Here is a 13,050-nt window from a genome sequence, read left to right as displayed (position 1 = left end):
AGGAGCTTAGTTTTGGTTTATCTTTCCAATAGACCTTCAAGTATTTGATAGCAGTGGTCTACAAAATGGAGCTAAATTTTGCCTAGCTCTAGTTGTACTTGGTGCAATGCACTATCTACCGTGTATTTCATGGTTTCGTAATGTCAAATTTGATCTTTGATCTTCTATTTTGCCATGATTTGCATTGTGCGTATTTTCAAGTTTCTAATTTTGAAAGTAGTTTTGTTGAGGATAAATTCAATGTGCAATCATGCACACATCAATAATCAGTTGTACATGAGCCGATGCACTATATCTTTACTGTATTTAGTGATTTGGCAATACTATATCCGATATGTGATATTCCATTTGACCCATGACTTATTTTTCGTGAATTTTTAAGTTTCCAATGTTTCACATAATTTGGTTGACAACACATTTAATATGCAGTTGCGCACACTCAGTGTGGTGGTAAGATTTTCTATTATCAATGAAATATAATCCAATTAATGCATTTTCAAAAAATGATTGAACCACCAATTTTATAAATCGAAATTTGTTGAAAATTCACCCACATGCCAGGCATCATAAAAACTCATGGATATTAAAAAATTGGCCCCATCAAAAGTCTCTGGGTCCCAGACGCGGGCCCAAGACGCGAGCCTTCGAACAAGTGTCCCAGAGACTTCTAATGAGGCCAAAAAAATTTTGGGGGGTAGATGTACCCTAGAGGAGTTCAAAGATAAAATTTCACGTCAATTGAATCACTGGTCATATTTTTCCAAAGCCTGGATACATTAATTCAGGTTTTAAGGGTTTTTTGAAAGTTTGGCTATAAGTTTAAAGTTTCACCTCATTTTACACCTTTCACTTTTGAGTTTTGAGTCTTCTCTCCTATAAGACATGGCACGCACCAAGCAAACGGCTCAGAGACACCCCCTAGAAATCCTATGTGCAAGTCACCTCCCCCAGCTCCACCACCACCATGCCAGCATCGCAAGCGTCGATGGAAGCTAGGCACAGTGGCTCTTCATGAGATCCGCCATTACCACAAAACCACGTACCTCTTAATACCGAAGGCTCCATTCCAGAAGCTAATGCGTGAGATTATGGACGACATACTCATTAAGAACAGCAAGAGGTACTTCCCAAATGGAACATGCTTGCAACAACCCGATCACTGGACTGTCCAAGCCCTCCTTGCACTACAAGAAGCTGTCAAAGTTTACATCATCAACTTGTTTGGAGACTCGGTCTATGCAACAGTATATGCAAGGGGAGTCACCGTCACACCGATAGGGATTTGCAGAGAGTCACCGTCACCGATCAACAACGATAGGGGTGTGTTGAGATTGAGAGAGGCAGAGACAGAGTAAGGAGCAAGCATGCTCTCATCTTCTTCCTTCATTCCTTCTCACTTAACCACATACATAGAGTAAGTATATACAATAGTATTAAGGTCCCTTGGACCATTCACGTTAGGTCTAAGACCACCGACGTATTTAATGTCCCACACTTGATGATACAGCTGGACAAGGCTAATGTCGGTCATACATACTAACAGGAGAATAGTATGAGCTTGATATTATAACAGGGTGTACTACCAAAACATATAAAGAATGTAGCTTCCAAAGAGATTTTGTAAAACCTTAGCTGTAATTGATCCCATGTAAAATGTTATGAATATGAATACAAATTTTTTGGCACGTCTTATTTTTGTTTATTCGCTTATTATTTGTTTTATTTATGTCTTTGAGTTATCGTTACATGCGTTCGAATGAATACATGTTGCGCATGAACTCGATAAAGCACTACGTATTAAATGTAGGGTACGAATCGTGTTGCATATAAATTCAATAAATAAACATAACATTCAAGTAAAAAACAATAATAAATGACACATATGACAAACTACATTGCACAAAAATCCAACGAATGTCAGTTTTCATTACTTCAAGATAATATTACAAATTACATTACATTGGTGATGAGATATCATTTGGCACTAAGTACATCTACTCTCTCTTAGAATTCTTTGAGCTAGACTCCCCATGGTTAGAGCTATTCTTAATCATAGGTAGCAATACATTTTGCCCTAGTAGTTCCTGCCTAATGACATTGGGGTCTTCAACACCAACAACCATGCCACGGGCCACTATGGAAAAAAGTGGCACAGACCTAGTACCAGAGAATAAGTAGAGGAGCTTTGAATGTCCAAGCAACACTACTTTCTCCAAGCTAGAGTTCGTTGGGATGGTCTTGAAGGGCCTAGCCTTCGTTAATGCCCTCAACTTCAAGAAGTTCTCAGCAAAAGCCAGAGAGCATGTCTTATGGAATACAATAATGTCGCTCACAAGCTGGCCGATATACTCCTTCAATGCGGAGTCATGCACCCTTCCTTGGCTACCAGATCGGCCACCTTGTCTAGATGAAAATTCATCTATATAGACAATGTCCTGCATCACACAAGTTCAGTGTCAGACTCACTATGCACGGAGTGTGCTAAAGATATATACATCGGATTTGCATAAAAATTTACCAGTAGGGCCTCTAGGGCATCGGGAATGTGCACATAAAATTTTATCGAGATCAAGTCCCCCAGAGCAGCCCTGGCCTATCAAATAGAAGCTCAAACAGAAGCTTCAAAAATTGGAAATAGAAGCTCAAACATCACATTCGATATGTTCAATTGATAGGTGAAATAGTATTTTAGATTGTGGGGAAAGGTAGACAATTTGGGTAGAGAGCAACTAAGTGGTTGAGAGGCGAGGTGAGGAAACGAATTTAGAGATGGTCCTCAAATGTGGAGATAGTGTGGTGAAAGGTGGTGAAGGTTAAGGGAGGAAGATGAAGGGTCATCATGAAGGCAAAGAAGGGAGACAATGAGGGAGAAAAGGGGAGATAGCCCTTTGAGTGTTGAGCAAGTGAGTGGTCATTTGCTCAACCCTTTGAGTGTTAAGCAAGTGAGTGGTCATGAAAGTGCACAAAGTGCAAAGAAATATGGTGGATTAAGGCACATGCTTAAAATAAAAACATGACTCCATTGAAGTCAATGACAAGTGTGTCAAACAATGCAAAGTTGGAATGTAATGCAAGAATAGGCAAGATTGAGGCTACATACTTCTTTTTCCAAGGGGGGAAGAAGTGGAGATAGGCACCAAGAAACAACCTCAAGGTGGTGGGATTCAATAGCATGCCTGTTGATTTGCTTGCTCCTATCTATGGAAAGACTATTAAGGAGAAATAGCAAAATGGTTGTATGGGGTTATATTAGAGCCTTGAAACTTAAAAATGAGTACTAGGTCTAAATAAGAAAGCATTAGTTACAAAAAAAGCAAGTGCTTAAAGTCTTCTAACCTTATAAAGGAGAACTAGAGTTAGAAATAGCCTACTATTGATTATTGAAAAACAAGCATGTAATCCTAGCACAAAAAAGAAAAAGGCAAACTTTAAATCTTAAAGGATACTTACACTTAGATTTGTGACGTCATAACTTAATTTACCCAATGCTTATTTTGATGGACCACCAATTGATGCGACAATCGTGTTTTTTGTAGCCCTAGTGCCTTTCAAGCAATTTTCCCATCATCTACATTTATTAAGTACTTGCATGTCTTGTGCATAGGCTCTTTTCCTTGCTTTTATAGCTAGTTGTTTTGGAAACTTAAAATGCAACAACTAATTAAACATCTAGAGCAATGTAGAGCTTGTGAGACCATCACCATGCCTAGTGGGGTATCTTTAAAGTATGAGCATTTCACACTACTGAAAGGCACTTTTCCATACCTTGTACATTGAATGTGCTCAAAGTCATATTTTTCCATCTAATGTGCTCAAGATTTCAAGATTACTTTATTTGATTTCTTCCTATCAAAGATTTGACACCTTAAAAATACTCGAGCATATCTTGTGAGAAATAGTAGCTTAGCAATTGCATTTTTGTTCAAATACAACAATATCATGAAACTTACATTGAGAATGCAAGGCTAGAGCTCAAAGCACATTCATTCTATTTAAGAGCTTCTCCACACTTCTAATAAAGTGCTCTAATCTCTCTAATGGGTTCATCTTGTATGGATAACAATATGTAGCTCAAAGAGCTTCTAATGATACACATATCAGAACATAATGTGCAAATGTGCACATACTCTAGATCAATTGGCAACATGATATCCCTTTAGGATGATCACAAAAACATTATTTAAAAGCTAGCTTTTTTCCTCCACTTAGCAAGCCATTTTTCTTTTAAATGTAATGTGCAAATGTGCACATATTAGGGGGTGTCTTTGGGTGACAATGTAAGAGCCAAGTCTTTCGTGCAAAAATAGAACGGAACACAAACACCATTAAAATCAATTTTTTATCAAAGGCTATTGCACCTAGTTAGAGGGGTTTTCTTCTTTAGTAACCTCATTCCAAGAAAGATAATAATGAATGTTACTTTTTATTTTCCAACCCATAGTCCAAGTCTTCCTCTACACATTGCATAGCACATTAACCACTACTTAACCTTACTTATATAGAAGACATACTTATGAACATAGGCCTATCACTTTCCAACAATAGCATCCTTTTGAATGGGAACTATGATCCACCCTGGTGAACCTATGGAACTTCACCCTGCCTAGAGATTGAAGGGAAATCCATTTACATTCCAATCAAGCTTTCTTTAAGATGTCCAAAACCTACCTTAGTTTTACATAACTAAGCTCATATATGATCTCCACCCTTCCAACATTGAGTCAAAACGTGTAAAAATTACTTGGAACTCTACATAACCACAAAATAGTGCAAAGCAAGCACAACCTTCTAGTAAAGTTCACATAAAAGGAGAGTGCAACCATTACACAGATCATGGTGCCAATCCAAATAAAACTAGCAAAATGAATAAATTTCTTCTCACATGATAAAAGAAGTTAAGCATAACCATGATATATAACAATTGTGGTGCAAATCCAAATAAAACTAGCAAGACTGATAGAAGGCCAATTTCTTATCACATGATAAAAGAAGAGACAATAAAAGAAGTTGAGTGGGCCAAGGAAGTCGAGGTGTATGGCATTGAAGACAATAGTGGTCATTTTAAATGTGCATAAAAAGCCAAAAGATAAAGCATTGACACAAAAGGAGTGACATAAAATGAGCTGCACTAAGAAAATTAGGTTTCATCAAGTGAAAATCTCACGAAAGAGTTTTGAATTTGTTTACTACACAATGGAGAGTAAAGTGATTCTTATATCCTAGACCACATCAACGAGGCTAAGCAATTCAAGCAATGTATCCAAAACTTCCTTAGAGATGTAATTGTGTGAATGTTGAGACTTAGATGAGAGTACACTTTCAAACCTTTTACTGAGGTACAATCCAGCATTGATGCTCTAATAAATGCACAGTCACAAAGCATATTACTATCAGGGGCATAGCAAGAAGCAAGACCCCCTTCATGTTCAATATTATCAGCACCCAAGTAACTTGGGAATAATGGAGTGGCATTATCACATGCAGTACGCATTGTACATGTTTTGACAAGCACAATGCTTAATGGCTTTAATGTGCATGCTCCGAAGACTAACAACTCAAAGATCTGTTGCTTTTGAATGTATGCACAATGCTTGAAAGTAACGTGTGAACAAGACCCCCAGAAGCATTCAACTACATAGTACCATGCAATGCAAATTGCTACTTTGGTAACACGGCAAATAGTTATGCTTGCTATCAGCAATCTAATAGCACATCACCAAGTTTATACAATAAGAAAGCTTCTTCTAGAATACTATTATAAAGTACTCATCTGGATTACTATATAGCATAAAGCTTAGTACCCAAATGTGATAGTGCCTTGTACATCGCATATAGATAGAAAGAAGACTCATTGTGCTATATAGCATCTGATAGAACGCCGTATTCAGTAGGATGCTACAATGTGCTATATAGCACATAACAGAAAACAATGGCAACGCAGTTACTACTTTGGTCGAACCATATGCGACAGTGCACTATACAGCACGGTAGTACCTCAATTTGAGTAAAAGGAAGTCACATTGGGCTATGTAGCACATAATAACACAGCGTGTTTGAGAAAAAGGAAGTCACATTGGGCCACATGGCACATAATAACACACCATACTTAGTACATATTCCACTGATATAATTTAGCAATGGAGTCAGTACTCTTGTGTAGCACATCATAATTCAGTAGTACGATTGCGTAGTGTGTTGGAAAATAATAGACACAGCTGTAAGGATACACTGACGGAGAGCATGATTTCTGCAGTTGTGGGGATCAGGGATGTAGCTGGCCATTTGCTTGTATTATATGCACAACACCTGTCTTTGTTCAAGTGTTTATTGGAGAGGTAACAAGAGGGATACTGCAACAAAATAAAGCGCACACGGAGGCTGCAATCTTTCATGACCATGTGGTAGAATGTCTGTGTCATGATTCAATTGATACATATCCAATGCTTGAGGGGCAACAGAAAATTTTGGCCATTTTTCACTTTGAGATCGATGTCCACTATAACCTCTTGATGTCATCCTCTGAAATGAAGTGGTGAACAGCCACTAGCATCAAAAGAATGGTGAATCCAGCTTCAAACTAACCCCCGCAGAAGAGAAACTGCAAATGCAGTTGATCAAAGATACTGAAATACCAGGGCTTGTGCAACACTTCCTGCTCTTGCCTTATCAAAAAATTTCTCCACAATCGAAAGAGCAAATTCTATTGCAGTTCCAGGACCCCTACTAGTGATACAAAGCCCATCAATAACAACCCGAGACCTTGCTGCACTCTTATTAGAAAGTTTGTTGACAAATGTGGGGTGGCAAGTTGCCCTTTTCCCCTAATAACATTCAACCAACACATCACTGTCAGAAAATTTGTGAATGATGCATCATCCTCTTCATGATAGCTATGTGAATTATAAAGCTAATTAGCTAGCACAGAAAAAGCAGCAGACCTTCAACCAGCCATTTGTTTGAAGAATGACTGCTGGGGCTGCACAAATTGCACCAACTGGTTTCTGACCCACGTGATGTCTCAACATGCTTATTAAAGCTTCACTATCTCGTAATCGTTCAGCACCAGGCATGCCCCCCTATGAATGGGAACAATTGTATGTGACACGTGAATCAAATTGAGCAAATATTATTTGCTCCACAGTCAGGGCACTGTGATTCAGCCAGAATGTTATCATCATTTTAAAAAGCAAGGAAGCACTGACCGGCAAAACTATAATGTCGAAGGAGGCTCCTTTCACGTCTTGAATGAGCTTGTCAGCAACTATTTTAACCTTTCTGGAAGCTTCAACCTGTAAATCATCCTCCACTGAGGCCACCACAACAGTCATCCCAGCTCTCCGGAGTACATCAACTATGATTACCACCTCCATTTCCTCTGACCCATTTGCAACAGGAACTAGAACCTGGAAGTGTGGAATTTCACAAAACAACCATAAACTTTGTTAACATCGGGTACCTAAGAGCACACCGATTAGTCTCACATTACCTAGAAATGGAACATACCTAGATGCTGGAAGTTTTTATTCTACTGATAAATGCAAACAGCAAGTTCCAAATCAAGCCTGACAATAGTAATTTCCACCATGAAACAACATCCTGAGAATGCTTACTTCCAAAATGGAATGTGAAAAAATCATGTGATCCAAAACAGAACATGGCAGATTTATGTAGTAAACATGAGTGAATATTGCATAGCAAGACCAAAAAATATGAACCTTAAAAGCAATATTTGGTGTCAAAAACAGGTGCTTGTGCAGGTAGATGTCAAATGCCTATATTGATTGTTCTCACACATCTTCATCAGAGTTAGATTTAATGTTCAGCCATAGATCAGCGTCAACAGCCACAGCACCTAGCAGAAGTGCAACCTATTTACATCGTTCAATCACTATATTCTATCCAATCCATCAGCTTTGCACAATTGCTGTTCATCTATTAGTTTTTCAATTCAGTGCAGCCATGCAATACCATTGATACAAATGTAGTGCTACAAGTGTGTGCTAAATTTGGTATCAGATATAAAGTTCCAAATCCCTCTTCTGTAATTTTTCTGCTTCCTATGTGCTATTCTCAAATACAGGACATGATGAAACCCTGTTTTGCCAGATGTTGGATGTGCCCACAAAGGGAGCCTATGACAAGGCTTTCTTCAGCAGCAAGAGACCCGTGAACACCCCCAAGAGGCACAGAAGCAGTAACATATTTTCAAAGTGCAGATTATCAATAGCTTGGAGACCAATAATTGCTCGAAGTGCAAGTCACTGGTACAGACATCAACAAGAGATGTCCCTAACTTGAGGAATCCTACTTTACTGCAAGTGCTTGTAACAGCATCCAGAGAAAGACAAAGAGACAACACACAAACACACACATGGAGGAGTTGTGATTATGAGGTTGGTGCTCATCAAAAGTAAAAGGAAGCTCATGATTGTCAAATTGGGCTAATCCCAAGCCATGCAATAACCACATTCACACACAAATGCATGTGTATACCAAACACTGCTAGTGTGCACACATACATAGAAGATGAGAGCTTACACGAGGAATTGTATCTATCCCCCAGTCCTGAGGATGGAACTCATCTTTTAAATTTTCATGCCTACTCTTGGATTGAAGCATCTGCACCAATCATCAGTTCCAGGTTTAATCAGAAAACAATAGAAAGCATCCAGAAAAAAGTGCAATTTAGAGACAGACTTGACAGAGGTGTACCAAAGGTTTGATAACATCCTCACACTTCTGTTCTCCACAAAGCTCTTTCACCAAGGATAAAGCAAACTCAAAGGAAGTGCCTGGGCCTTGACTTGTGATTATAGGGCCATCCTTCTGAACCCTTGTGTTCACTCTGAAAGTAGGGCTCATATTGTCCAGAAATGCTGGATGGCATGTTGCCTGTTAATCACAGTTTAGGGGACACAAATATCAATCCAAGTTTTGAGAACCGTGGGAAAAAGCATCATTAAGAGTCTTACACCCAATTCTTTACCCATGATAGGAAAGTAGAGCCAAGAAAGCATGACTAATATTCTTTCATCCTTGGCACACCTTAATGCCTTGAAGAAGACCCCATTCATGCAAAACTAGAGCCGGAGCAGCACAAATTGCACCAACAAGCTTCCCCTTCTGAGTATGATCAACCATCACTTGTCTCAGTACTTCATTGGCTTGGAGTCGGGCTGCACCTGGCATACCTCCCTGAAGATCATCAATTGTGCTTCAAAGCTTTTATTTAGCAGTACAATCACATCAATTCTATTTCCGTAATAATTGAGCTACTATTTCAAGTTGAACAATTCTTAGTGCATTTACACTGCAGTTGAGATTTGATGGGTACTGAGGTAAGCCTTAAAACTTTATTGCACTACCATAAATGTTATTTGTTCTGATTGTTCCATTCAAAGTGATCCTTACATTACAGAAGACATCATATCTGCTTTGTCTTTAAAATACAAAGAGGCAGGCAGATTAAGGTAAATGTGCTGCGTGCATACCGGCAATGCTATCAAATCAAAGTCTTTCACATCACATGAGACAATGCTCTCATCAGCCACCAGCTTTACACGTCTTGAGGCCTCAACGAGAAGGTCTTGCTCAACAGAGGCAACAACCACATCAACTTCAGCTCTTCTCAAGACATCCACTAGGACAACTGCCTCTATCTCCTCAGTGCCAAGTGCAATAGGCACCAACACCTGCAAAATAACAGACCAAAATAGTACATGTTTATACCCTATCAATACATTTCAAAACACTTCCAGCAAGATCTGTCTTCAGGCCCTTTCCTTCACATAAAGGGCATAGGACATACAGCTTCTATTTATAAGCTTGAAAGAGACCTTATCATAAGCAAGTCATTTTACTGATGCGCTAATCTAACAGGTGAGAATTTCTCAGGGCTGGCATTTTCAACTTCAAAAAGTCAATTTTAGTGAAAAATGATTCATCTAGATCTTGGTTACCTCCCTCACCTTCAAAACTGAAGCTTCAGTTGTATTACATAACCAATTAAAGTTGGAGATTTCTCTACGAGTCTGGTTATTTAAGTACAGAGAATATATAGAAATCAGTAACATCTGAAAAAACACGACCGACAAAACACAGCAATGACCTTCTGTATCAGCATTTTTCCAAAGACCAATGACAAAAATGCCTTCCCTATACTGTAATTTATAACTTACAACCACTTTATCTTCTATTGTGCCGGCATAGTTGTCAGGTATGATACAATACGGTACTAAAAGGTACCTTGAGATTTTATAAGGTACGGTACGATATTAGTACGAAAAAAATAGCTTGATTATTTTGGACTAAAGATAATAGAATAGATATTTCAAGTCTAAATAGCAATGCTATTAGAGTATATAAGATAAGTACTACTACTACCTACAACTTATAACTACATAGATGGGAGTGGATACATCATACATGCATTATCATACAAATAAGAGAAGTGTGGGCTTGAGAGAGGGAAGGTTGAGAGAAACTGTTTGAATCTCAAATAACCTAATCTCATGGGAGAATCATATTAATATAAGGAGCATTTAACTCGTCCCACAGTGCAGTTTGAATGGGAAAGATGTATCCATTAAGTTGGTACCTTATGGTACTAATACGTAAGGTACAGTACCTAAAGTATGGTATAGTATCAAACCTTTCGTATGTGGTACTAGTGCAACTATGTGTGCCGGACACCAGTGTTTGAGTGTCTAGTGTATAGGATCACTGTTGCTTCTGCTGTTTAGCCAGTGCAACACCCGTAGACTTGAAAGATGTCGATAGACTGTCACGGCTGATGCGTGCTCAAAAGCTTAGAGAGGAGGACAGAGATCTAGCAAACCGCAAGAAGCACTCAAACTCTAGCCATTTGCATTCCTCTCTTAAGGGCCACCACTCTTGGAAGAGTCGCTAAAAGAAGATGAATGTGTGTGAGGATGAGAAAGTGTGCCACCTTCAGCTGATTTTTGTAGCCTTTGCCACCAGCTCCTTCACAAGCAAGGTCAGACCGCAGACTTGTCCAATTGATAGTGATTAGAACTGCAACCCCTTTCGGCAAGCCACATGGCACTGGCAGACGCATAAATCCTGCTAGTGTGATTGCCACCAACAATCTATGTGTGCACAATTGCTGTCCTGCGAACTGTTGTACGCTACGGGTTGCCCCAATCTGCCCTACTGAAACTGCGAGTATCCCAATTCACCCAGAATAGTAACAGTAACTTTCAATAATACTAACTATCATCCCACTCTACATTTAGGACTAGATAGCGATGGACTTGGGCACCGCCCATATCAAAGTGGTCATCCACTGAATGATGCAGCAGGCCAACAACAAGAGTGGAGGAGGCATGCAAGCAGCAGACTGCCACACGCCATACCCTTGTTTGTGACGCCACCTAAATTTTCCTTTCAAATTATCAACATTGTTCTAGCTCTTGAAACAGCCCCAAAAAAGCATTTTTTGCATTTTGGACACCACAAAAGACACTTTATACGACAACTAGCTCAAAATGTTCTATAAAAGGAGATTCAAAGTAGTGTCAATTGAGTATCATAGCTATATCTTCGGATGACATTCTCTTGCCAAGGGATGCAAGCACATCCTGTAACTCCTCCATTTTGTTGATATTATCCTTCATGGAAGGAGAATCATCAACATATAACATTTAGAGCTACTTCTCAAGGGTGATGTGACGGGTTAAGGTCTTGATTTAAATTTATCCAAACCTCCCTTGCAACCTGAATTCTGTGAACATGTGCAAGGACCGAGTCCTGGCAGTTCATAAAGAGAAAAGACCCAACTCGAGAGTTGAGTCAATCCCAAAGGGCCACCTGGTCAATAGTCAAACCAACATGAGGATCCTCCATTGGACAAGGAATAGGGGTAGTAACTAAAGCCCATAGGTCAAAGGTATCAAGGATGCACTCCACTTTGCAAGACCAAAGGAAGTTGATTAGGCTTTCAAAAAGATCCTAAATAGGCAACTGCACAGATGGTGCCATAATGGCCATAGAGGGTCCTTCGAGAAGGTGGTGGTAAACGAGGCCCCTCCAATCTTCTGGACATGTCAATGTGTCAATGTTGGATCAAGGCTCTAATCAACAGTCTTGTTTGCATCGGATCCTCACAATCTTGATAATCATGACAGTCTTAGCAATGATTTGACTTATGGGAAAATCAGTCTTCAAAGTATTGATCAATATTTGCATCAATGTCATCAGACCTATTGAACTAAAAATCCATTTAGCTTTTTGAATATCTAGAAAACACACAAAGAAACTACTGCGTTTTGATGTCAGGCTGCCCAAATGGACAAGTAATGAGCTACACTCCTACAACAGAAGGTGTAAATGCGCTCAGCACATGTCCAAGGAGGCCCAAACAATGCAAGATAAGTTAGGTTTCATGAAGTCCAAGCTGCAGAACAATTGTTGTCACCCCCTCCTAAATGGCTAATCCTTGCATAAAATCTGCACAAACCAGCAAGCATGTGTGGTTTCTTCTTCGTAGAAACTCTGGGTCCTCTCTTCTGGTGATGATACCATGTGAGAATGTGCAGTTGAAAAAGCTTGAGAACACAAGAGAGAGAAGGGAAGAGAGAGACTTATATGAATGCAGAAAATAAAAGGAAAGAACTGCACTGATCTGAAAATGAAATGCTAAATACAATGTGGTCTGATCAGTCTCTGCACATAGCCCAAAGTGTTACTAAGGGCACTAGATCAAGCTGATGATGTAGGAATGCGCTAGATGACAGAGAGTGTGCTGAACTTGCAAAGCGGTGAATGCTGCCAAGTGTGGGGGGGCTAGGGGAGGCAGCCTCAAGCTGGCTGACCGACCCAAAAATGGCCTACTGCTGCCAAATATGGTGGACTGCTCTAAAATGGGCTAATACTGCCAAATATAGCCAACTGCCCTAAAATGGGCCCAACTACTATATGGGTGACTGCGATTAATATAGCCGCCTGCCCCAAACCAAATTGTCAGCCTACACATGCATGAACGCAAACCTTGGCAGCATAAAATCGAAATGCAATAACCTAGATAAGTGG

The 13,050-nt window shown here is 39.5% G+C and overlaps 1 protein-coding gene across 1 annotated transcript in view; it reads right to left on the bottom strand.

Moving 5' to 3' along the window:
* Window positions 1-5,845: 5,845 nt before the first annotated feature.
* The window catches only part of LOC148032069 (protein DJ-1 homolog A-like), a 31,973-nt gene continuing 24,768 nt past the window's right edge, over window positions 5,846-13,050 (bottom strand). The window contains exons 2-8 of the mRNA XM_087682699.1: window positions 9,492-9,692; window positions 9,046-9,195; window positions 8,713-8,892; window positions 8,539-8,619; window positions 7,203-7,403; window positions 6,939-7,076; window positions 5,846-6,821 (exon numbers count right to left, since the gene is read on the bottom strand). Of these exons, the coding sequence (XP_087538825.1) occupies window positions 6,615-6,821; window positions 6,939-7,076; window positions 7,203-7,403; window positions 8,539-8,619; window positions 8,713-8,892; window positions 9,046-9,195; window positions 9,492-9,692 (1,158 nt within the window). The 3' untranslated portion in view covers window positions 5,846-6,614. The remainder of the gene's footprint in view (window positions 6,822-6,938; window positions 7,077-7,202; window positions 7,404-8,538; window positions 8,620-8,712; window positions 8,893-9,045; window positions 9,196-9,491; window positions 9,693-13,050) is intronic.

The sequence above is a fragment of the Lygodium microphyllum genome, chromosome 8 (genome assembly GCF_053477565.2).
Source record: "Lygodium microphyllum isolate KBCC chromosome 8, Lygodium_microphyllum_v1.1.10, whole genome shotgun sequence".
NCBI classification, from domain to species: Eukaryota; Viridiplantae; Streptophyta; class Polypodiopsida; order Schizaeales; family Lygodiaceae; genus Lygodium; species Lygodium microphyllum.
This window is presented reverse-complemented; position numbering and strand designations above follow the sequence as displayed.